The 25,135-nt window shown below is 42.0% G+C and overlaps 1 protein-coding gene across 1 annotated transcript; it reads left to right on the forward strand.

The window, feature by feature from the left end:
- Window positions 1-10,122: 10,122 nt before the first annotated feature.
- GPR37 (G protein-coupled receptor 37) lies at window positions 10,123-24,509 on the forward strand. The gene is made up of 2 exons (XM_031615092.2): window positions 10,123-11,258; window positions 21,454-24,509. The coding sequence occupies exons 1-2, from the start codon at window positions 10,632-10,634 to the stop codon at window positions 22,270-22,272; spliced, it is 1,446 nt and encodes a 481-aa protein (XP_031470952.1). The 5' UTR covers window positions 10,123-10,631; the 3' UTR covers window positions 22,273-24,509.
- Window positions 24,510-25,135: the final 626 nt, after the last annotated feature.

The raw sequence follows: 25,135 nt of genomic DNA on the forward strand, positions 1-25,135 counted from the left end.
AGTCCGCGCTTGTGTGGAACAGCATGTTTGCATACGTGTATTTACAATATGCATTATTATACAAATGTAATGGATATTAAATTGGAATATGCAGTCTGTACCCCGAAAAAGCCCATAACTATATTTCAGGAAGTTAGTGTTATGAGCTTTTATATTCCCATAATAATTTTATAAGCACAGTATGAAATACTGTGTAACATTTCTATTTGCTCTTCTATGTTTGCAATTGCATTCCAAATGTTGTTTAATATTATACTATCTTGTACTATGCAGATATCACAGAATATGTGAATATTTTATGATAAAATGTACATAGTGCGACTTGTCCCCCAAAGGGAATCCCTAATTTATAAGTGCTTGATGAGGATGTTTAGATTTTACTTGATATTATTTATTTTTGATAGCATAGCTGGAAAGCTACCGTGCAGGGGATAATCTTGATGGATCTGCTATGACAGATCTGGTGTTTTATATTAAAAAGTTCTACCCCAAAGAAATCAGTTCTCCCATAACGTTGGCTCATGGGATACTCAGCTCCATTAACAGCCATGTGTAGGTAACCTTGCTGCATGCATATGCTGGAAACTTATTTTAGCTTAAGATTTACACAGCAAACATAAAGAAAGCACAGGGTTTCGGATGGACTCAAACTAGCTGCCATGCATTACTTCCCCACACAAAGTAACTGCAATATTTATATTCTGTCCTTTGTTTTGCCATGCCAGCCTTCCTCTGCACTGTTCCATCACCAAGAGCACTGCACGGCTCTCTGAGGAGAAAGCCCTTCCCCCATGCACGGCTTGAGACTCACATCTGTCTGTCTGAAGTCATTAATCCAAAGCCCTCAACGAAGGCGGGAACCCATCACTAACAAGCTGGCGCCTTCCCTGCCGGCATAGCATCAGGATCCTCACAAACATCACAGCACAGCCTTTGCCTGGCTAAAATACTCATTAAATACGTTCTTAAAACTCTCCACAGAAACCATTGCTGTTGCAGTGTTGGAGGGGACATGGCAGAAATCTTTGCTCACAGTAAAGCTAAATGATGCACGTATGCGCACTCATATGTCTCCCTCTGCAGCCAGCCAGCTCTCCCTCGCCCTTATTGACAACACCCGCATGAAATACAGTTTGACAGTGGCTGCTAAGAGCAAGAAATGAGCATATCAAAACAGATAACAGTTCTTTCATGAATTAGACTAAAATAATTCTTAACTTACAGCCTGTAAGTAAAATCAGAGAGAAAAATAAATGCCATTAGCTTTCTTTCCATTCATAGTCATATAAGAAGGGATTCATGGTTATCCAGTGGATTTTGGTTTATTATTTTAAAGCAATTTTAAACACCCCAGTAATATATACTCCTTCTGCAAGGCGTATCGCTTCCTCTGTTCTTCATGGTTCCATGGAATTAAGTTCTTTGGGAGGTCAGTAATGCACTTCTTAAGCTCTTTATACCCACCAAACCAGATTCTTGGCCTTTTTCTCCTGATCCTTTTTTACTATGAAGTATGCATTAAAAAGCAGATAAAACAAAACAGGTGATATTTTCCTGAATTAAGAAAATTGTTGCTTGCCAAACACCATGGAGGAAGGCTCTGTGAGCCCCTCGGGAGGAAAGGGCTGCAGACACCACTCTGCAGCACGCCTCTGTGAGCAGCCCTGACCCAAAAAGCTGTGTTTAAAAGCTTTAGAATCAACGTAGGTAAGAGATAGTTTGCTTTTACTCCATCTCTGTGTCTCCTCTGGCCTTATTAGCAAAGAACAGCTGCAGCCAAAGATCTGGACGTTGTATTGGTCATTTATCCACTGCTCCAGGGAAGGTATTTCTGGTGCAGGGAACGACAGCACTCTCAGTGTCAAGATATGTGTCTTGTAAAAAGTATCTGCAATCTATTAGTGGATACAGCTAACAAGTACCTTCTGATTACACGCCATTTGACAGAGAAATCCTGGTAATGATGGAGTGTGCTTCATGTAGGGCATTCACAGACTCTAAAGGGAAGAATATACCAGCTCATGCTGCAGCTGAAGTGCAGAAATAGTGCTGCTGCAATTTAGGTAGAAAAAAAGCGTAGCGTAAGATATCATGACCACAAGCAGTACTTGCCAGCACTCTCAGAAGCCTTGTGTGGCACATCTGTGAATCATATGACCAATGGCATCCCTGGCTACCTCTTCTCCTCAGTTACCTTCTGACACTACCAGAGACTTCATACTATGTCCTTTTTAAGAGATGGTGATGAATTCTATCGGTGCTAAGGAAGGAGAAAATTTTCACCTGTGAAACAAATACAGAAAATTGTGCAAATATAGAAAATCAAGCAAATCAAGCTACCTCTAAAAGAGGTAATAGATATGTCCCTCATAAGGGCATAACATGAAAATGCACTGTAAGTAACACTCGAGCTGCTGAGATGCAGTTAGTAGCTCTCTAGTAGGAATAATTGCAAATCTTCAGAAGCTATCAATTTGCTGTGGGATATAAAACAAGAGAGAGAGGAGGAAGAAGAGAGGGAGAGAGAAAGCAATAGAAAAGAGGACCAGAAGTTAAAACAAGATATGAAATTTGACAGCTAAGGGACTGGTCCAAATTAATTGCACTGATTGGGAATATTCTCACCAACTGTAACACACTGGAGCTGAGGGTAACTTAGAACAAAGAGGACACAAAACTGAGAATGTGTATGAGATATCATAGATTTCTAAATTACTCTTCTCCCCAAGGCAATGTATTTACTTGTAAAGAAGAAAGCAAACAAAATATACAGAGTGGGCTAGTATTCAGGGAGAAGATGAACTGTAGAAGAGGATTTGTATGAGCAAGAGCAAAGCATAAAATCTTGTGCTTAACCTGAATCTATGAAGATTTCCAAAGAAAGCTGATGACTTTGGTGATTAAAAGTAAACATATTCTTGTATGTTTTGTTAGACTGAGGTAAAAATGCTCAAAAGCTTTCAGAATAAAGCCAAGAAGAAGTTTATGATACCTAAGGGGATTGTTAAAACATATAAAATAAATGTAAATGTTGTCTCAAAGTAGGACTACTTTAGTTTGAGAGGGGCGAGCAAAAATCATAATTTCCACGCACGTTTATTTATTATTTGTCCTTATTGAAAGCAGAAGGTTGATGGAAAGTAAACAGTAGAAATTTGCTATTCATAGTGCAGAAATAAAGAAAACAGCAGCATCCATCCAAACAGCCCAAGTTAAAGACATCCCTGAGTGCACATGAAAATACAAGGCCCTTGAAAATTATTTCTGAAAAGTTACATAGCATAGCAAGTATAGCCTCAAACATCAACAAAGAAAAGAAGAGTGCTTTACTAAACAAGGAGTCTAATTCCAAGCATACTTTGTTTTGAGAAAGAACAGAACAAGTGCTGAGGGGAAAAAGAAAATAAGGAGAAAAAAAAAAAACAACAAAACACTTTACTAAACATTCAAAGGATAATGGAACTATAAACAATAAGCAGCATGGGTTCATAAGGAACATGTCGTGCCAAGGAAACGTGATTGCTTTTTTGATAGAACTGCAGAAATCCTGGATGAAGGATACACAGCATGATTTTAATAAAGGATTTAATACAGTCTCACTAAATCTCCCAAAATGAATTCAAATTGCTTTGGACATAAGCACTGTCATGTAAATTGAAAACAGGTTGAAGGATCACAAAGTCAGGCTGATGAGAAATGGCAGTGGGTTGCACTGTGTTGTTGGGAGGTGTGCAGTGGGTCTACTGCAAGATATAAAGTTGTTTCTTGTTGTAATAACTTCATTAGTAAGCTGGAAGGAAAGGTAAATAACATGTAAATGAGTTTTGCAGATGAAATTACAGTTGGAGAAACTCTAAACTGAAAAGAAAAGCAGGCAGAAAATAACAAACCAGGGTCTAACAGAAAAAAATAGAGTGAGAAGACAGCATAAGTCTACTTTGTTAGTGAAAGGACAGCCCACTACAGAAAAACAAATATCTTGCATGGGCAAAGCAGTGACCCAGCCTTAGCAATAGGAATGAAGAGGAGCATACATACAAGGGTTTGGAGTGCACTTCATTAGACACAAAAGTGAATGTATGTTTAGGCAGCATGTTCAGTAATTTCATGAGGAACAGGGAGGGAGAAAATCCTCAGAACATGGAGCCAGCGTAAGGTTTTAAGTGTTTACAAGCAAATACATTCTGGCATTTCAAACTAGAGAATAAGCCCAAGGGCCACACATGGTGTGAGGTGAAGGAGACCACAACACTGAAAGATTGTAAGAGTCTAGCAACAGATTTTCTCTCCACTCTAAAGGCGTGAAGCTGCGTCTACACCTCCCCTGGAGGCTCTCACGTTGTTTTGTTCTTTAGGCTGTCCTTCTTTTCTCATATTCTCTCCAAAGAATTACCACTTCCTCACTGATGACTTTTTTTCTTTTTCCTTTTCTTTTTTCTTTATTTCTGAAAGCCTTCTTGACTCTTGTCCCTCTTTCCCTCATTGTCTCCATTTTGCTTTAGAGCTGTATTGGCTGTTAAAAGCCAACTTCTGAGATGTCATTCAACTGCCTCTGTCAACCTGAGACCAGAAAAAAATGGTAATCAAATGTAGAAAATGATACCCAACTCTTGATAACAACATGCCATCTCTTCTTTGCCTCATGGGGAAATGCAAGAGATGACCACCTCTGTCTCCATCTGGGCTGGGATGCAGGTGTTGGGGAAGATATATTAGGCACTCAGGGCCATCCTAAGCATAACAGTGCTTCCAAAACCTTTTGAACCTATTAACTACTGCCATTACTTGGAGTTTCCCAGCATTGGGAGTTTTCAGTCTTCCATTGGGTTTCCCATATCAGCTCTGAAACATTGGCTTCCCACATAGCAAATTCATTCTTAATTCATTTCAGTTCTTAGAAGCCCTTACTGTTCACAATTTTTAATTTCCTTTGAACTTTAGATTTTGATTAAATAATAAACTAGTGCAAGCAGTGACTGAAGCAATGTTCCTGACGATTATCTGTATCACAAATGCAGAGTGACTTGGAGCCTGAACACCAGTTTGTGTCAATGTGCCAATCCAAATGAGATGAAATATTCAAACTTGGAAATGAAGAAGAAGAGCACCATGGCTATTTTTCTATACTACAAAAGTAAAAAGATCAGAAAGAATAGGAAAAAAATATTTTGTATAAATCATGTGGCAAAACAAGCATAAAACATCTAAGAATTTTCTGAAATGCAATGATCAAAAGAATTTCACTATGGTGAGTATTGTAGAAAATCAGTGATGTTGAAAGCTGATGCCAGCTAGCATTTGAAAAGTCTGCAAAGGTTTAACAAGCATTCATAAGACCTTCATTGCCCCTTTACATTTCCTAACGTCTGTAATTAAAATCTTGAATAATAGGTGAAAGAGGAAAGGTTTTATTCTTTTCCCAAATTCGAATTTCAGACAATGAAAAAAAATGTCTTTATATCTTACCTCTAGCACCATTGATTACTGAGATCTTTTATCTGTTTGAATACTATATTATACATAGAAACTTGTGAAGATGATCACAAATAGGGATGATGCCAAACATGAGATCCTGAAATATAATGATTTGATGTGGATGGGCATGACTCGTGGTTATGCCTTCTCCATGGCTTTATCCATGGTCTCTCAAGGATATTCACTAATAATAGCTACTCCTTTCTCCCAGGTTCATGCTATATAAATGTAATCTCTTTTCCAAGTAATTCACCTTTAACAAAATATTGACTTCTTCTGTCTCCAACAATCAATGTTGCTAGATATTCTATATATTGCCCTGCCTTTTGAATAAAACAGAACAGAAAAGCGGTAATGCAAGTATCAATCACATTTTAGTTTTCCATGTGATATAGATCTCTTGTCTTTTTATCGCTAATAATAACAGAAGGGCTGCTGGAAATTATGTTTCAAAACAAGGATAACCTTAAAAGCAAATCACTTTGGTGTACGTGAGCATCCACTGCTTACCTTTGAAAGCAGAACTCAAGCTTCAGAGGGAGAGAAAGGTTAAAAGGGAGAATATTATAATTTTAAATGTGAAGCAAGTCAGAAATAGCAATCTGTACTCAAGAGCCATCATAAGCTTTCCTAATGGACCTCAATAAATGCAGAATCACAACAGTAATTACAAAAAAAAGTTCCCACTTTTATCATCAAACTTTGATTTTCTTTTTGAATTTCATCTTCAACCTTTCCAACATTTATTTACTGAGCCTGGTTCAGCCATATAGGCAACGAAGTTCAACAGTAAAAGCTTTCCATTGACTGGGGGATTTGGGTCTGCCTGAAATAGTACTGGATCACAGAAATGATGTTCTCTCTGAACTCAGTTTTTTCTGATCAGGTGATACGTATGAAAACTCAGGGAGCTGTAAGAACTGATCAGTTTACTGAATGCAAGGAGAAATTTTGTCCTACTGCATTTGCCTAAATATTGAAAGAGAGTGTAGTGTGAGGCAGCCAAGCATAGTGTAGTTTGAAACCAAACAAGAATAGAAATTATTTTTGATTATTTGCTCTTTTCCTTCTTCATTGATGAACTGTTGCATAACAGCCCTGAGGAGGACTAAAAAAAAGGCAACACTCATCCTTTCCGTGCTCCGGCTGGGAGTACTGCAGTATCACCTATTCTGTTAATGGCTATAGGAGATGTCAAACAAAAAATCACACCAAAGCATTGAAAGCATATTGATTTCTTTATCATTGTTAAAATGTCATGGAAAACCAACAAGAAGAGTGTAGACTTGGAAATTTTTCAAATTCTGCTCTTTTTCTCTTTAATGTAGGAACACGTTTATTGGTTTTCCTATAACCAACTTTGGCTGCAAAAACATCTCAAATTTTAGTTTTCATTTCTCCATCTAACAGAAAAAAAAAAAAAAGCTGTTGCTGTTTCCTTCAACGTGTTATGAATCTAATTGTCTGCTGGTGGCTCTCAAGGCTGTTTCCAGGCTGATGCACGAATTGGTGGGAAGGGCTGTCACTGCTCCACAGCTCCTTCAGCAGCGGCGAACACTCTGAGCTGTGAAAGCTGACGGAACCGGAGGCGGCATCGCAACATGGCAGAGCAGAGCTTTGTCCTGAAGGAAGATCTCACTGCAGGAAATAGCTAACTGATCTGAAGGAATAAAGACATATGCAAAACAAACAAGTGAAAACACAGATAAACAAACAAACAAACAAAGTATACAGATTGCAGCAAATTTGTAATTGAATGTTTGAGATGAAAGAAACTGGGAAAGCCAAAGCTTCAGATGCTGGCTTTCAGCACCCAACAGAGTAGCAGTAGTAAACAGAGAGCCATAATGACAGCAAAGTAACTGTGCGGAGGCAACGAAGGGAGACCTTTGCAGACAGCAGAATGAAGTCATCGCAGTGAGGTGCAGAGGCCATCTGCCAGTCCTAAATCTGTACAGAACTGTGACCCAATGAGATAGGAAACCACTGGGGAATATTCTTCTGACACCCTTTTGTGTAAAGGTTTCAGCAAAGCAAAAGTGCGGAAAAGCTCTTTCATCATTCCATACAAATAAGACAAGATTCTCGGTTCCAAGCAGGGCTGCATGGCCACAAGCTACAAAACACTATATATATATATATATTTGGCCAGTGCTGCTCTCTGTAACAATCCAAATAGTTAATGAAATAAGAGAAATGTGACAAAATTGTAAGCAGAGAACAATAATTTATGGGACCTTTTTTGTGTTTAGAAATCAATTGTCTCTGTTATAAACAGGCAGACTGCTGACACTGGAAAACTGATGCAGGACTCAGTTCTTATCTCACCATTAAAGGATCACTGATGTAAACCGAGTGCTGCTTAACCTTCTTCTTCAGGATGCATAGCTCTTCCAGGAATATGCAGAAGGGCAGTGCATCTGCTGACTGCTGTCTGCTTCTCTATACAAAGCCAGGAGCAATACTCCTTGGTATCCTTTAAGAACAAGCAGTGAATTTATCATATCTGCTTGTAATGCCCTTTGGGACTCTTGAGGAAGAAAGGCGCAGTAAATGTAAGCTCATTAGCATCATTAACTCCTTTTATACACCAGCTGAGCTCCAAAGAATCAAATGGGAGGAAAAAAAAAAAAAAAAAAAAAAAAAAAAAAGGTAAAAATATATTTACCATTCCCTCATTTTCCTTCTCTTTTTCTATTCAAAAACACTCTTGTTAGATAAAAAATATTATTTATTATCTTGGCCATTAAAGCCCATGAGATGACACATTGCTAAGGAAGAATAATAGCATAACTTATATTAAGGAGCATTCCGTGCAGCAGTGCTGAATTTACTACACCTGTTTCCACATACTTAGAAACATTTCAGGCTGCCCACAGTTACATTCCAACTCTGTGTGTGAGAATGGTGTCAAGAGCAGGACGGCGCCTGGGTCCTGAGAGCTTTCTGTGTGACAGCCATGGAAAGGCGTTGCTCCTCAGTTAGAGTGGGACAGGATTCACTCCTTTTAGCCACTCTGAGGTCAATTTTTTCGTCCTTCTGGGGTAGTCAGCATTCAGGGACACCTTCAGACAGTTATTTGCATCAGATATGTCAGATGTTCCATGCAATACCTGATCCCAGACGCTTCACCCTCTGTTGAAGGCAAAGTCAGTCCAGCGAGTGCCTTGATGCAATGCTTCCCTTCTGCCACTTGGATGGGGTTGTGTTTGTCCAGCCCAGAAAGCCAACCGGATCCTGGGCTGTGTCAAAAACAGTGGCCAGCAGCTTGAGGGAAGTGATCCTGCCCTCTGCTCTGTGCTGGTGTAACACCACCTGGAACACTCCCCTACGAGGACAGGCTGAAAGAGATGGGAAGGCTACATGGGGATTTGAGAGTGGCCTTTCAATACCTAGAGGGGGGCTGTAAGAAAGAAGGGGACAGACTCTTTAGCAGGGTCTGCTGTGATAAGACAAAGGGAAATGGTTTCAAACTAAAACAGGGGAGATTTAGACTGGATATAAGGAAAGTGTTTCTTAATAAGTGTGGAGAGGCACTGGAAGAGGTTGCCCAGAGAGGTGATGGATGCTCTGCCCTTGGAGACATTCAAGGCCAGGCTGGAGGGGGCTCCAAGCAATCTGATGTAGCTGTAGGTGACCCTGTTCATCGCAGAGTGGTTGGACTAGATGACCTTCAGGGATTCCTTCCAACTCAAACGATTCTGTGATTCCGTGAAATAAACTATAAGAAACAATCCATACAAAGAACCCTTTGGGCACTACAGCTTGCCTGTGCCCCACTGCGACAAAGCGGCAGCAATGTGTCCCTGATTGCATCTGGCAGGTTAGCTCTGTGTGTGTGCAGCATGTATTTTCTGTCACTGCAGACTGACATTTTCCTTTGTTGGGCATTAAGACAGAAAGCCTGCAAACACACTCCTTGTGCACAAGGTCACAACACTTGCCTACAAGAGGAGCCCACAGCTCTATGAGATGCACAGCCACGAAGCGCAGCTCCAGCTGCTTACTGATCTCCTAACAGAATGGCTTCAGCTCAAGAGGGAACAAGAATACTTCTCAAAGTGCTTCATAAGAAGACTAGAACTTTTAAAGGTGGTGGGAAGGAGCTACATGGAGCCTCTTAAGGATGAAAACGAGAGACAGAGTCCTTCAGGCTACTTACAGGGAAATATGTGGTGTATCCAACTTTGTTAAGCTAAAAAATCGCTTGAATAATATAAAAGTCGGGGAAGCAAGAAGGAAGAGCTGTAAAGTTTATCAGACTGAGCAAAGCCAATAAACAAAAACGTTAAAAATGCTCAAAACAGGAAAACAAACAAACAAAAAAAAACAAACAGAGCAGCCTTCGTGAGCCCCATCACCATCTGGGGATGCCTCCGGCGTTGTCCAGTCATAAGGGTGATGCTTTCGGCCCCATCTCGCCAGCTTCCCTCACCGACCGGAGCCGGACCCGCCGGGCGGCGCCGCGGCCACGGCCGGAGTCGGAGCGCTCCCACCGCACCGCCGGGCGGCGCTTGCGCACTGCGTGGCCGCCGCGCTACTCGCCCGCCTCCCCGGCGCGCCCCCGGCCGCCGCTGCGCCGAGCCGGGCTGGGCTGGGCACAGCCAGACTGAGCGGCACCGGGCTGAACCGGGAGCGCCCCGCAGCCCAGCGCCCCGCAACTCCCGCGCGGCGCCGCGGTCGCCGCCCTCTCGCTGCAGCCGGAGTCGGTAGCATCCCGCAGGGGTCGGTCCTGGGACTGCGCCCACCCCGGGCGCGGTGCTCGCCGCCGGCCGGAGTTTGGCAAAGCGCTCAAACACGCTGCGCTCCGCGCGGCAACCTGTTCTCTCCGGGAGGAGCCGGTGGCCGCGGTCACCCGGGTAGGGGCGGCGTTCCTGCGGGACTTCTCCCCACCGACAGCCGCGCTACCCGAGGGAGGATGTAAATAGGCGGCACGCGGCGGGGCGGCAGCGCTCCCGCGGAAGGGCGGAGCGCGGGGGGGGGGTCCTCCCGGCTCCGCACGCGCTACATTAACTCCGCGCGGCGGAGGCGGCGGCACAACTTTCGGGCTCTGCCCCGGGAGGCGGCGAGAAGCTCCGCTCCGCGTGCGGGCATGCCCCCCGCCGCCAGCCCCGCCGAGCCGAAGGGCAGCGGCTGAGCCCCGCCGCGTCCCGGCCATGCGGCCGCTCCGCGCTCCCCTCGCTCTGCTTTGCCCGGTGCTGGGCGCCTGGGCCGCCTGCTCCCTGCTCACCGCCGCCGGCTCCGCGCTGCCGGCGCCTCCGCAGAGCTCCCGCTCGGCGCCGACCCCGACGCCGCTCGCCCCCCCCGGCCGCCGCGCCGTCGTCGCCGTGCCCGGGCGCGGGGCCGAGGCGGAGCCCGGGCGGCGGCGGGCGCGGAGCAGCGAGAGCGGGGTCGGGGCGGCGGCGGGGAGCGGCCCCCGGTGGCTGCCGCTGAACGGCTCTGCCCGCGGCGAGAGCGCCGCCGGGGGCCGCGGCAACGGTACGGGGCGCCGAGCCCGGCTCCGGAACCCCTTCTATCCTCTGACCGAGGAGTCGTACGGCGCCTACGCCGTCATGTGCCTCTCCGTGGTGATCTTCGGCATCGGCATCATGGGCAACATGGCAGTGATGTGCATCGTCTGCCACAACTACTACATGCGGAGCATCTCTAACTCCCTGCTGGCCAACCTGGCCTTCTGGGACTTCCTCATCGTCTTCTTCTGCCTGCCGCTGGTCATCTTCCAGGAGCTTACGAAGAAGTGGCTCCTAGAGGACTTCTCCTGCAAAATCGTCCCTTACATCGAGGTAACGGCGGGGGGAGCGAACCCCGGGCAACCCTCGAGTCGTAGCGCGGGGTCCCGTGCATCGGGTGGCGTCCCGCGGTCAGCCGGGCGGCAGCGCCGGGATCCCCGTACCTCCGGCTGAGCGCATCCACTCGCGCGAGTTCTGCCAAACTTTTATCGCTCCTCGTGGTGCTGAAAAGGCGAGGAGTGCTCGCAACGTTTGATTTTAAGTTTTAGTCTTTCCTTCTTTTTTCTTAAAGTGAAATGATTCAGAGAGTGACTTGGGATAGTTTAGAGGAGGGTTGGGCTCGTGTGCTGGAGCTGAGGGGTGAGGTGGAGTGGGAGCACGGAATGCAGGCTGCCTCTGCTCTTTCCCCAAACCCTTCTGCTCAGCGTTATTCTCTGTGTGGAAGCTGAGGAAGTAACTGTTGATTCGCTTGTAGTACAAATGTGATATTAGTGGTGTGAAAGAGGGAAGAAAAAAAATAACCTTGTTATTAAGACAGAGCATATCAGTCTCCACAGTTTGTTGGTACAGCTGCAAACTGATAGTTTTAAGAAAGTCTTCAGAAAGAGTGTGCAGCTGCTATCACTTCTGTTCTGTGTGATGCACTCTGTGTCACTTGCAGTACTGGACAAAGAGTGGAGCTGTGCTGTACTCAGAGAAACTGAGCTGGTAGTGCATCTCTGCCATGATCTGGAAAATACACTCCGTTGACCCGTGTTTGGGAAGAAGTGAAGGAAGAAATACGTATTTGCTGAGAACACTGATAGGAGATTTGGGCAAGAGCTTCTGAGTGCGCTGGATTCAGTTCTTGGGCTGCCAAGTTATCCAGTAGATGAGTAGTTCCTGCTTCAGTTCAAGTGTAACCACTTTAAATAAAGTAGCAGTCTAAGTTTAGTATTTCGGCACTCCTCCCCACCCCCAACCCTTCTGAATTACCTGAGCTGAAATGTAGCTGTCAAATATAGCTGTAATCCTGAAGGCATCAGGCAGCTGCTAACCCCTCTTTATTCTCTAATGACATCTTAGTTTTCACTTTTAAGTTCCTCAGATGCCCACAGCTTTTGTTCGAGAACTGTCAGCCATCCACTGATGATGGACCAGCCCAATGGTGTCTGTCTGAGGCTTAGTCATTACTGGGGTCTAAAACTGCAGCTATTCTCCTCTTTCCAGAGGAAATTTAATTAATTTGTATCTGAGGCACACAGCTGATAGAAACTTGAGGTACCATGTCACTCCCAGAGTTGTGTATGTTTTGTTCATTAGTCATTAAGTATAATACAAAAGTAAAGTATATTTGTCATCCTGGGAGTGGTAAGTAGAAGAAGACACTTCTTGTTGCAGGGGAGTTGGACTAGATGACCTTTAAAGGTCCCTTCCAACTAAAATATTTCTATGATGCTATGATTTGACCCTGTGGAGATAGAGGTGAGAATTAGAGCCAACGTCTGCCACTTTCTCAGTGCAGTTCCAAACTCACAGGCATTACCATCAATGTTGACTTCTGGGAATACTGCAGATGTGAAGCAGATCTGTCCCCTGAGCAGCCATGGCTCCACGAGCTGTGCCATCATACAGCCAGATGGCAGACACTGCCTTCCCCAGTGTAGCACACGTGGGCAGGCTCATGCTGTTCTTGTGCAATAGGAGGGGAATCAGCTTCTTGAGAAGGAAGTTGTAGACAGTTGCCTTCAGAGGAACTTCACAGACCTTTGTGGAATACTGCTAGTATTGTCCTGGAGATGGACACATTTTAAGATGTTGTCAGTGTCTTTTCTTGTAAGTTAACCAAATGTTTTGTTCTTTTTAGTATCTCTATTTCATTTTCTGCACCTCTTTTTTTTGTATGTCAGCTCTCCTCATATGCTCAGGGACCTACGTGTCTCGCCCAGAGCTGTAGATCTAGACACACCATCTCCCTTCCAAATACCAAAGAGCCTTGTTGAGCTGAACTCTCTTGTACTAGCCTGTACTTTCACAACTGCACAAACTGGGCAATGGGGGACAGCTGATTTTTTAGGGGAAGTAGTGTGGTGATCATTTTAACATAACTCAAGCCTGCTTTGAATTATGCTCAGAAGTTTCAATTAAATGAGGAACCTTGAGTATTCTTCTTGAGTGTTTAGCCTCCTGTGGCCAATTGTTCTTTTATTTGTGCTGTTCAATGGGTATTGTACAGAATTTCAACAAAACATCTGTTGCCAGTGATAACATATATGCACAAACTCTGGGGAAAATGTTTTACAATACCTTCAAGTATATTTGAATAGGCAAATGTTGAGCTTCCAGCAGTGGAAAGCTTCAAAGCATTTAATTTTAAAGGCAGTTTTCCCTTGCTTACTAAGGAATTGCTGTGACCAAATACACTTCAGCTGCATGATTTAAGTCCAGAGAGGTTGTGGATGCCCCGTCCCTGGAGGTGTTAAAAGCCGGGTTGGATGGGATCCTGGGCAGCCTGGTCTAGTATTAAATGTGGAGGGGGCGGCCCTGCATGTGGAAGGTGCATTGGAGCTTGATGATCCTTGAGATCCCTTTCAACCCAAGCCGTTCTATGATTCTGTGATATTTTATCACAGTTTAGTCACTTGTAACTATTCTTTAAGACTATGTCCTGGCTCTAGTTGCATAAGGAGTAATGTACGCATGACCAAGGAGGAACTTGAATGAGTCAGTCCTTCAACTAATCGTCTTTAGTTGATGAAGATGGCTGAAGTCAATGAAATTATCTCCATCAAGAACTTTACTAGGCTCTGATGCTGATACTGTTCTGGTAGAGTAAATTTGAAAGCACTAATTGAGAAGAAAAGTAGAAAAAATGAGTGTCCAAAGAAGGACAGCAAAGCTGATGAAGGGTCAGGAAGACAAGTATTGTGGGATTCTTTAGTCTGGAGGAGACCTTGTTGCTCAATACAACTATTGAAAGGAGGGAAGGGTCAACCTCTTCTCCCAGGTAACTATGGATAGGAGAAGAAGTAATGGCTTCAAGTTGCGCCAGGGAGGTTCAGGTTGGATATTAGGAAAAAATTATTCTCTGAAAGAGTGGTGAATTGTTGGCAGAGACTGGCCAGGAGGTGGTTGAGTCACTGTTCCTGGAGGTGTTCAAGAAAAGGCACTGATGGACATGTTTTAGTGAGTGTGGTGGTAATGGGTTGATGATTGGACTTGTTGATCTTAGTGATTTTTTTCTGATTTTAACAGTTCAATGATTCTAAATTGTGGCAACTACTCTACTGAAGGATGTGTGGAGATGTGCTTTTTCTTTACAATTGTAGTTCTCTACACAGTTCTTCACGTTTTGTGACTTTTCTGCAGATAGTTAGAAATCTAGTTTTGTGTAGCCATGTCTGAAGTGTTTTCCAGCACAGTGTTTATCTGTAAGTTGTCTTCCGTTCACCATTATTCAGGATCAGGAAATACAGGGTAAGCAGTGATACAAAAGCGACGACTTTGGCTAATTCCCTTTCCAGAAGATCTGCCAATCTGCAACCCTCTGCTCGTCCTTGTTTAAGCATATCCAGTCATTTCAGCAACAGAAGTAGAAAAAAAAATAGGAGTATGGAATATAGTTTCTTTTTACTTAATGCAGATTAATGCTTTACATTTTTCTTGACTTTGAATTAAGCCTGAAGTGTGGATGTAAACAAAATCAATAGTTTTACTCTGCTTCTATACGTTTCACATGTATTCAGTGTAAGTCCTGTAAAGCAGCATTTTTATTTTTTACTTTAATCCTGGAAGCCGATAGTGAAGAGGTTAAGTAAATTTCGTAAAGCCCAAAGCAGCTTGCCGAGATGACAAATGGATTGTGTCAACCAGAAACTGTCTTTCAGGCTTTAAAAAGAAGCTTTCTGAAATGGTGTGCATTCTGGTCTCAGAGGTTATGCGAGGAACTTGGTGAATTGGAGGGCAGTTGGAAGCAGACATCACACTGTGTTGTCAGACTGAGACAAACTACTTACAGAGGTGTAGGGATTTAGGATAAGGGTTTGCAGAGGCTATTTTATGGCCTTGTGCAGTTCTGGCAATCAACTTGTGGAATCTCTGGTTTCTGGTGGGTAACTTCCATTCCAGAAAAGCTATCGCTATTAGTATTCTGACTTGAAAGTCTGAGGATTGATTTGATCTGGAATATGAATTACTCTTTTTTTTTTTTTTTTTTTTTTTTCCTTCCTTGGAGCTGACCCTTTGAGGGCAATTTTGAGGTAAGGCTTTTTCCCATTTCTCTCTTTTATTTGCTAGAGGTGAATGAACAGCACAAAGGAAGAGGCCATTCTTTGCCTGTTCCAAAGCTGTCAGAAGACATCCTTGTTTTAAGTTTCCAATTTGTAATGGGAGTTATTAAAAGTTATGTATTAATCTGTCTGGTCTGAGCTGTTTGTTCTGTATCTTTACGTCTCTTCTTTGACTTACTTGGAGTCAAGTCTCTTAAACTTCCAGAAAGTCCTCTGGGCTTTCACAGATGAAGATCCACATAGAAATTTGCAGTTTCAAAGCTTCATGCTGGAGGTTTTCCAAGGCGATAGCTGCACGAGTCTTTTACTGAGCAGAATACTTCCAGCACTTATCACACAATAAATATTTTTTTAAGACAGAAGTGCTAGTATATCTGTGCCCCGTAGGCATTAGCAGCACGGTGATAGCTGCTATTCTGTCAACCTTTCTCTGCTCTACAAACCTTGTCCTTAGGGAGTCATAAATTGTCCATAAAATTTTGCTTTTGTCTTAAATTTTGCATGTGGCATTTCAGCATAGAAACGAATTTGTGTCAGGCCAGGTTTTAAATTAGGTCAGTAATATTTAAGTTATGTATGTGTGGAGAGAAAAAAAAAAAAAACAACAGTATCTGCCATGCCAGCACCACTGACTGTAGGATGAGCACAGGGCTGTCATTTCTCTGTATGACCAGATTTTTCCTGCAAAGAAGAGGCAGGTTTTTAGCAATAGCTCCATGTTGTTAATATTAGGAGTTAGCACAGATGTCCCTTGTGTAGAGCAATGAGAATGTGATCCTCAGTGGAGAAAAGTGCTCTTTTCTTTCTTAAAATAATAATAATAAAAAGTAAATTTAATTTTCTTGTATAGTGCAGGGTAGATTTCAAATAGAAAATGGACAAAAAAAAGTGTTTTGTGATTTTTTTTTTTAATTTTTTTTTTTTCCAGCCCTCTGCATCAGCATATGGTATAGTCTAATAGCTATTTCCAGTGCCCCGACAATCTGGTTGGCTTTTGTTTCCAACAGAATTCAAGAACAGCTCATGGAAGTTAATTCTGAATACTGCTTTTAGGATGTTTAGAAGGATGGGAAACACACAAAGCATACGTGCTTTATACCTTCTTGATATGAATGTTAAAAGTACTGGAAACAGCTGTATTGTACCCATTTTTCCATGTGTCTCGAACATCTTCATGACAGTAGTTTCCAGATTCTTGCTTATGTTGTATTTGTCCAGTCTTAGTATTGGACTCTCTACTGCAAGTGTAGAGTAGTACAAGAAAAACGTTGGCAGTGCTAACTTTGTTTATTTATCAGCAGAACTGATGACTTCCCAAAAGTCACTATGTTACTGCATTAACATACTCTAAGGCAATGACATTTGGTTTAGGTGTAGAACCAGCCATAATTAGATTATAGACAGTAATGATTCCAATTTAAAAACAAACAAACAAAAAAGTTTGTGACATAACAGGAATGGGTAAAGTTTAGGGAGTATCACTGAGAGCTGAGAAACAGCTGAGCTAGTCATGGTTGTCAAAGAAATACAGAAGTTTAGCTTGTGTATTTCTAATGAGGAAATGTTTAGGTACTCATTCTGCCTTGTAACAGTGAAAATCCAGCTTCAGCTGGTAAAAGCAGCCATTTTTCCTAATCATCTTGCTGTAACTGTGCAGCTCCATAAAACTCAGCCTACACAGTTTCCGTTCAGTTCTCCATCAGAAGGCATGCTCCACATCATCGTGCTTTGGCTGATTCGTGGTCACTCTCATTTCCGTGAGTTGCTCATGGTTAGTTGATTTCCATTCTGTTATATTAATTTGTCCTCCAGCTAAGGCAACTTTTGTATCTCTGCACAGTCTTATCTGTAGATAACAGCAATATCACTTCTCAGACTTCGCCTTGCTAGACTGAGTGACTTTTTTTTTTTTTTTAATTACCCCACAGAATTGGTTCTTCAACTTTTTCACTCAAGTCATCTTTTCTGATTTTGTTTTTGTTACCTTTATCTTGTCAAACAGGTGTTAGTGAGAGATTGCTCACCCTACATAACTCTTTCTGGTCCCCTGGGCAGCCGAGGCTTTGCTCCTGGAACTAAATGCTGTGGGACCACAGCCAGGAGAAGAACTAGGACAGGCCAGGGAAGACCTGGGAACATTTTGGTAATTGCTAAAGCTCATGAAAGGGGAATGTTGGAGGGACGGAGAGAACTGATGCAATTATGCTGAGCATTTCATGAGTTTACTGTTGCTCTCTGTGGCCTCAGTTGCTCAAATGAGCTTTGACACAGTTGACTAACAGCTGATGAGCTAATGACTGAAGGTTTATGCAGGGTCTCAAAGGAGCACCGCTGTGCCCAGTGACATCCCTGTCAGTAGCTGTCAAAGGAACCAGAATATTAAGAGACTCTTGCAACAGCAGGGCCTTCTTTTGTGTGTGTGCCATGGCTGGTATTCCCTTACATAGCTGTCCTCTGCTCAGCTCAGTTGAGGTTATTTTCCACCCACCTTCTAAGAGCAGATTCATAGATATCTGGGGACCTTTTTGATACCATCTAGGAAGAGAAGAATGTAAACTGATGTCACCCCAAATATTGAGAGGCTGAAGGAGAATCTTCTTAGGGACTGCATGGAAATAAATCAGACAACTAAGCGACCATCTGAAGCTACTGAGCCTTACTCAACCTTGCCTAGGCTTCATTTCTTGCCAGGTTGTTGGAATTAAGGCTGCAATCGTGTATCAGACACTCATCTGTTACAACAAGAAGAGCACCATTAAACTCCATGCAGCTTTACACTCTTTCAGGATTTGTTAATTTGTCCTTTTAATTTGTCCTCATCACCATTATTCTGTGATTATTTCAGGGTGAAGTAACAGAAGAAGGGAGACTTCTGTGGCTTCTTTCACATTTTCAGCTTAGACCTAATTTTTAGTATGACTGCTATGAAGAAACACCAATAAACTGAAACTGTATGAACATGCAGAATGTGTGCCCCAGTTCTTGCCCACATAGGTGGGAGAGCAGCAGCCATTGATTTTGCTGGCTATTATTCATACTCTGCATTGCAGAGAGAATGAAGGGGGGTAAGTAATTAGAGCCCCCTTACATTGCTGCACTGCCTTTCAACAAGTCAGCTGGAGTGAATCCCTGTTCATCTGCTTGGGAGTGCTTTTTTGTTTGGCTGTTTTTAGTAGGCTTTCCCATGTCATCTCTAACTCCATCAATCTACAGAAAACAGGAAAACATTGCCTATTCCAGGGAGGCACTAGTTTTTTTTAATCTTGTTTGATCAGTGAATCCATGGGAGAATTTTCAAAGCTGACTTCCACTGTTCTTAGTTGTTTTCTCTTGCTCTATTTCGCTGTTTTAAGCCTCCAAGTTTCTGGTCAATTAATGTGACAGGAGCCCCGTAGGTTATGTTTGTTCATGGTAGACATGTCTTCTTTCATTAGGCCAGCCTAACAGCTGCAGAGTTTAATGTCTTAGCTACTGTATAACTGCCTGTTTGTAATGGTTTGCTGAAACAATAAAAGTGTGTGTGTTAGGGAGTGGGGAGATGCTCACACTGCTGCATTAAAACAAGAGCAGAGAAGGAAAATATTAATGTACAGAAGTGCAGATTTTCTTCTGTTCTGAAGATTTATTTTAATCTCTCTTCATTTCTGAGTCTCAAATATTTCCCTGTCTCCCATAATTGTTGAGAGCTTGGTCCCAGACCCTTCTGTTATTTGAGCTGGACATAGTGGCAAAAGGCTCTGTCACTCTGAGGAAATCCAAGACTTGACACACACCCAAATGCTTTTCAAACAAAGTCTTGGATTTGGAAATGTGACTCTCAGAAGTGGAATGTGGAAATCATCTTTCATTAGCTAATGTTAGCACTGTTCCTAAAGTTTCCCTATAGCTGTGATTTTTTTTTTTTTCTAAAGCTGTTTTTTTTTTTTTTTTTTTTTTTGCTGGTATTTACCAAGCTTTCTTTGAACACTGTCCAACAGTTTATCTCCCTGTATCAATAGATTTGCCCATTAAAAATGTTTATGGTACTGTTTAGTCACTATTAATTATTCCTGCCACTGAAGGTTAGTTAATAAGATATTGTATCTTCATTCCATCTTCTAGGAAGCTCCTTCAAAGAATTATGCAACTAAGGCAATGCTTGATAGTTCAGATCCCAAGTTCCTAATATTTTTCACTGGTATTCAATTTTAGAAATATTAAAATTTTAGAAATTAACAGTGCATTCACATAATTGCGCGTAGTTCTACTACCTATCTTTGCAGAACTTTTTGCAAGAGATGCATAAACAAGAATGATCCAAAGCTGCGGTGGAAGTCATTGTATTTTTGAAATGTACCAACTTGAAACTTAAATATGTCATTATATAGCAAATTTGAGTAAGCAGAAATTATGGTGAACAACTTAATATTACCCTAGATTTCCCAGTTAATTGCATGGACATGTGGCTTACTCATGATAAAAGTAAGCATTCTTTAAATTTATTAGGAATATTATTTTAACAGTTTCTTTTCTTTTGCTTCAACACATTTCCAGCATAACAGAAGCACACAAACCCAAGAAAATAAATGAATTAGAATGCAACAGAGCACCTAATCCTTCTCTGATTGAAGTTAATGGGAGTTCTGCTTTGAATTTGAACTGAAGCTGAATTTATTCAAAACAGGATTAGGACAAAATGTATATAGTCTTCTTGCAAACTTGTTTTCAGGAAATTTAATTATAAACAGGATAAAATGATAGGAAATCATATTTCATGATAGTACAAATTTCTATTTATGCGTAGAATTATGCTAAAGCATACTCATTGCTCTCTACTTGCTCCTTATATAATTGAGAGGTCTGTCCAATTCATCTTTAAATAATATACAGAATGAAACTTGTGCCATTTCTCCTGGTTTGCAGTATCTTGTTGCACAGGATGTCTCCTTTGAAATTATGCCTAGTTTTTCCTGAGACATTTTTCTAGATTAAATATTGAAGATAGATTATTAAAGCTTAACTATTATAGTGAAGTCTTTTTTTTTTTTTCTCTCTTTTTTTTTTTTTTTTTTTTCTGCACAGTCTTTGGGTGTCTGAAGATTTCAACGTAGTCTTTTTGAACTTGGAGCCCAGGATGTCTTTATAAGCCCACATTCCATCCAAATTTCACTTAAGAGTCCAAGTCCACAACAGCAGTTGTGGAGCTCTACTCCATTCAGTGGATGCTAAATCCACAGTATTCCTAAATTTTGAAGATTGTTGATGCAATGATCCCCCATATGTTCAGTGAACATGTTATAGGGTATAACTGTACTTCTGCTGAAGTAGAACTCTCCCATCTTTCTCTTTTTGACTTCAGTTCCATTCCTTATGGTGGAACTGATCTTTCAGAAAACTACTCCTCAGAAAAATGAGGGAAGGAAGGGATTTTTTTGTATTGGTCAGTTCCCCGATGTTCATGTCACTCAGAGTTGTGTGGGTGCTGGTATGGACCTCCAAGACAGCATAATACAAAGCTGAAATAATTATCTGTAAACAGCTCAGCAGAAGGATGTACTCTGTGAAAAGCATGCAGGATGGTAGCGCAGCAAATGCTGGAAGCTAAGTTCGAAGTTTTACCTGTGATGCTTCTTTTGCTGGTGCTCAACTGTTTTCTACATCAATACCCCAAAACTAGGTTTTGCTTTGCCTTTGTCAGTCAAAGAACTGGACTTAATTGGTGCTTCACCTTGTGTATTGAGCTCTTTTTACCGTGAAAGAGTATAAGATTCCTTCAATGGTAAAATATCCAATGCACAATTTTCTCCTCTGCCTGAGCAAATTCAGGACTTCATCTCCTGTCTTTAAGAAGACTGCCATTGTTAGTGGACCAGGTGGATTTTGAAAGAGACAAAGTTTTTCCTCTCTCCGAGGCATAATGGACTGTAGCCTTGGAGCTGTTCTTTTCGTTCTTTTCTCAGGCAGCTCCTGTATTAACTGCCCTTGCCTTTCCTCCTTTGCAGGTGGCCTCCCTCGGAGTCACCACGTTCACGCTTTGCGCACTCTGCATCGACCGGTTCCGCGCTGCCACCAACGTGCAGATGTATTATGAGATGATAGAGAACTGCACCTCGACGACAGCCAAGCTGGCCGTCATTTGGGTGGGGGCCCTGCTGCTGGCACTGCCCGAGGTGGTGCTGCGCCAGCTGACCAAGGAGGACCCCGAGTACAGCGGCAGCCCGCCCGGGGAGCGCTGCGTGGTGAAGATTTCCACCGCACTGCCCGACACCATCTATGTGCTGGCTCTTACATACGATGGGGCAAGACTCTGGTGGTACTTTGGCTGCTATTTTTGTTTGCCGACTCTTTTCACTATTACCTGCTCCCTGGTAACAGCAAGGAAAATCAGGAGGGCGGAAAAGGCTTGCACAAGAGGGAACAAGCGACAAATTCAGCTGGAAAGTCAGATGAACTGCACAGTGGTGGCTTTGACCATTTTATATGGGTTTTGCATAATTCCTGAAAACATCTGCAACATCGTGACTGCCTACATGGCCACAGGGGTCTCTCGGCAGACTATGGATCTCCTCCATCTCATTAGCCAGTTCCTCTTGTTCTTTAAATCCTGTGTTACACCAGTCCTCCTTTTCTGTCTCTGTAAACCTTTTAGCCGGGCCTTTATGGAGTGTTGCTGTTGCTGCTGTGATGAATGCATCCAGAAATCTTCAACGGTGACAAGCGATGACAACGACAATGAGTACACCACAGAGCTGGAGCTCTCCCCTTTCAGCACCATCCGCCGCGAAATGTCCACTTTCGCCTCCGTGGGGACTCACTGTTAATCGACATTAGGACTTCATTTTTTGTATCTTTTTTCTTTCTTTCTTTCTTTTCTTCCCTGAAACTTCATATTTTTCTATCTGGAAGAAAAGTATAAGAAAAAAAAAAAAATTGATTACTGAAAACTACTCTGGAAACCAGTCTGCATACTAACAGTCATGCTCTGCAATATAATTTGTCTGGTTATTAAAATGAAAGAAAGGGAGAGAAGGAGAGCTTAGTACTCAGTTTTAAATCATGATATTTTGTATGGTGCTAGGATTTCATTATTTGGAGAGAAGGATCTGTGTCTGTCCACTTTTATTTAATTTCATGATTGTTTTGATAATCACTGTAAAATGATTATATAGACATTGTGGGTTTTGCAGGATGTTTAATGTAAAAGATGTGGTGGAGAGTATTTGAAGGTGGTTTTAATCCAATTACTGTACACTATTGTGAGAGAGCTTGGACTTCAAAAAACTGATAAAGTAGCATAAGAATAAATGAGGTTTTATTCTTTAACTTCCTTGTCAATCTGCATTCAAGAAGGATCACCTCTAGTATTAACTTCCTTTAATAAGTACAAAATCTTTGCTTTGCATAAAATAATTTAAATGGTCTTATTTAATTTGCCATTCATGTACTTATGCTTGGAGGCTACAATTAGAGTATTTAAGGAAGATGGTTATAAAGGCATTAGATTTACATGAATAGATTTTTAACACATATAAAGATCCAGTGTGCCTCATTAAAACTTTCCTTCTTGACCTAAAAGTATATAAAACCTGAGTTATTTTGTACTTCATAAGAAGGAAGATCTCCTTTCATGCTAAATTTTGTCTTGTGTGGCTTCAAAATCAAATTTCTTTCTGATTTGTTACTGGTTTTACATTGAGGTTGTGTTGTGTCCTCAGTCCCTGTGTATATACCTTCTGCTAGTTGCCATGAGTCCTGCTGCAGAAGAAAGGCATTCTTTTGCCAGGGGGTTGCTGACAATAAATGTGAGGGACTGAAAAATGTGGAGAGTGGATTTCTTCTTTAAAAAGAAAAAAAGAGATACAAACACACTTGGACATTTGGGGCTTGACCCAGAACCCTTTGCAGTCAGTGCAGAGCTTTCCAAACATTTCTGAGGGCTTTGGATCAGAGTGGCATCTCCTATTTATTCTGGGATATGCAGCATGAATATTAATTGCAGGGGCTGTGTATACAGGTTATAAATCATGCTGCTCTCACAGAGACTGCCATTCACCAGCAGCTCACAGTGCTGAAGCTGTTCTTGAGATCCACAGAATGTTTTGTGATGGTATCTTGCTGTCCACAGACTTATTAAAATGGGGATATGTCAACACTGCAAGCAACATTGAGGTATAGTAAAATCTGAGGTTGTTAGGAGCAAGCTGGATTGGAGACAGGAAGGAGCCCATCCATACCAGCATAGTTTGTTTAACCCCACTTCTTGGCTGAAGTAAGCAGACTGCTCTGGGCTAGCAAGTTGTCTCATATATACCCTGGGCAGTGGGCTGAGATGTAGGCACGTGTTAAGAAACAGAATTTGTTATTATCATCTTATATTTTAGTACTAACTAGCTAAATAATACAACTGCAAGAGTGCTTTTTGTAGTAAAACCACAGGCACTTGTATTCTGAAATTAACGGTAAGAGATGCAGTCTTTGTGACACCTGCCTCTAACTATGTTAAGGAACTTGTAACTTTCGGAAAGGAGTCTATTTTTATTTTCTTTGTAGATTCTGGATTTAATGTGTTCAATCTTTGTATCTGCTTGGCAAGCAGTATTCCCTCTTTTTCATCACTGTTTTAACATATAAAAAATTCAACTGAAAAGCAGCAGCATCTGAAACTGAATAAAAATGCGCTTGAGTTTCTCATTTTTGAATTAAGCTCTAACAGAAGCAGCGTGGTTTGAGCAGAGCCCTAAATTTGTGTAAGTGATTCTGTTTAGGACTTGCTACGATATGTAAGTTTTCAAAATAATTTTGTAAGAATGTCAATCACTTTTTAGGACAGGGGAACAGTCCCTTCTTTCTAAACTTCTCATTGACTTCACCTTGCTGGTTACGTTCAATACACTGTGAAATGTATCAAAGAGAAAAGGTAAAACTGAAATCTCTTCACTGTGGTGCCTGTCTCCTCAAATACATTTTCCCATCTCTGCAATTTGATTTGTACTATTCTTTTCTAGGTGCCAATATTTGTAAAGAATGGGAATAAAACTCCCTCTTTGTTTCTCTGTCATGTTGCTTGCGCTCGATTGTTTCTTTTCAGTCACAGCACAGTGTGGTTCAAGGACTTCAGAAAAGAACAGTAGAATATGAAGAAGCACTTTTTTTTTTTCTACAGAAATAAATACAGAAATTACTTTGGAATATTAAATTGTGATGTTTTGCTTAATGCAAGGCTACACTGGAGCAGAAGAAGTCCCCAGCAGCCTTGGGCATTGAGGTGCCTGCCTCCTTCTCTCCAGCCTGCAGTGGATATGTGTGATATCTACTGGCGTTCTCTCCCAGATAAGCACTCTGTATCCCTCAGTGTTGCAGTGCTTCTCCATTAAAATATTTCCTCAATATGTGAATCTTACTGGGGGGGAAATCTGGGGGAAAAAAAAAAAAAAAAGAAAAAACAGAGGTTTTAAATGTCACCGCATAGTGTAGAACCTGGAGATCAGTAATGCTGTGGTTGGGAATACACCCTCCTGGTAGTGTAGTGGAGCATTCTCCGGCCTTGTGTTCATTTGTATCCAGTGTAATCGTGCCTCTTCTGCTGCTGGAAGACCTTTCTGACAGCTATTTGTTTTCTGAATCTGTTAAACTAATCTCACATTAGCAGGTTTGCATTGTTGCAGCCTGAGACAGTGGTTCTGA

Source organism: Phasianus colchicus, chromosome 1, assembly GCF_987193195.1.
Source record: "Phasianus colchicus chromosome 1, bPhaCol1.hap1.1, whole genome shotgun sequence".
Lineage (NCBI taxonomy): Eukaryota > Metazoa > Chordata > Aves > Galliformes > Phasianidae > Phasianus > Phasianus colchicus.

What these genes read in the sequence shown, in the direction of transcription:
- GPR37 (XM_031615092.2), top strand. Translation starts at nt 10,632, where the DNA reads ATGCGGCCGCTCCGCGCTCCCCTCGCTCTGCTTTGCCCGGTGCTGGGC. An exon ending in AAATCGTCCCTTACATCGAG is followed by an intron (nt 11,259 to 21,453) that starts GTAACGGCGGGG and finishes CCTCCTTTGCAG; the next exon opens with GTGGCCTCCCTCGGAGTCAC.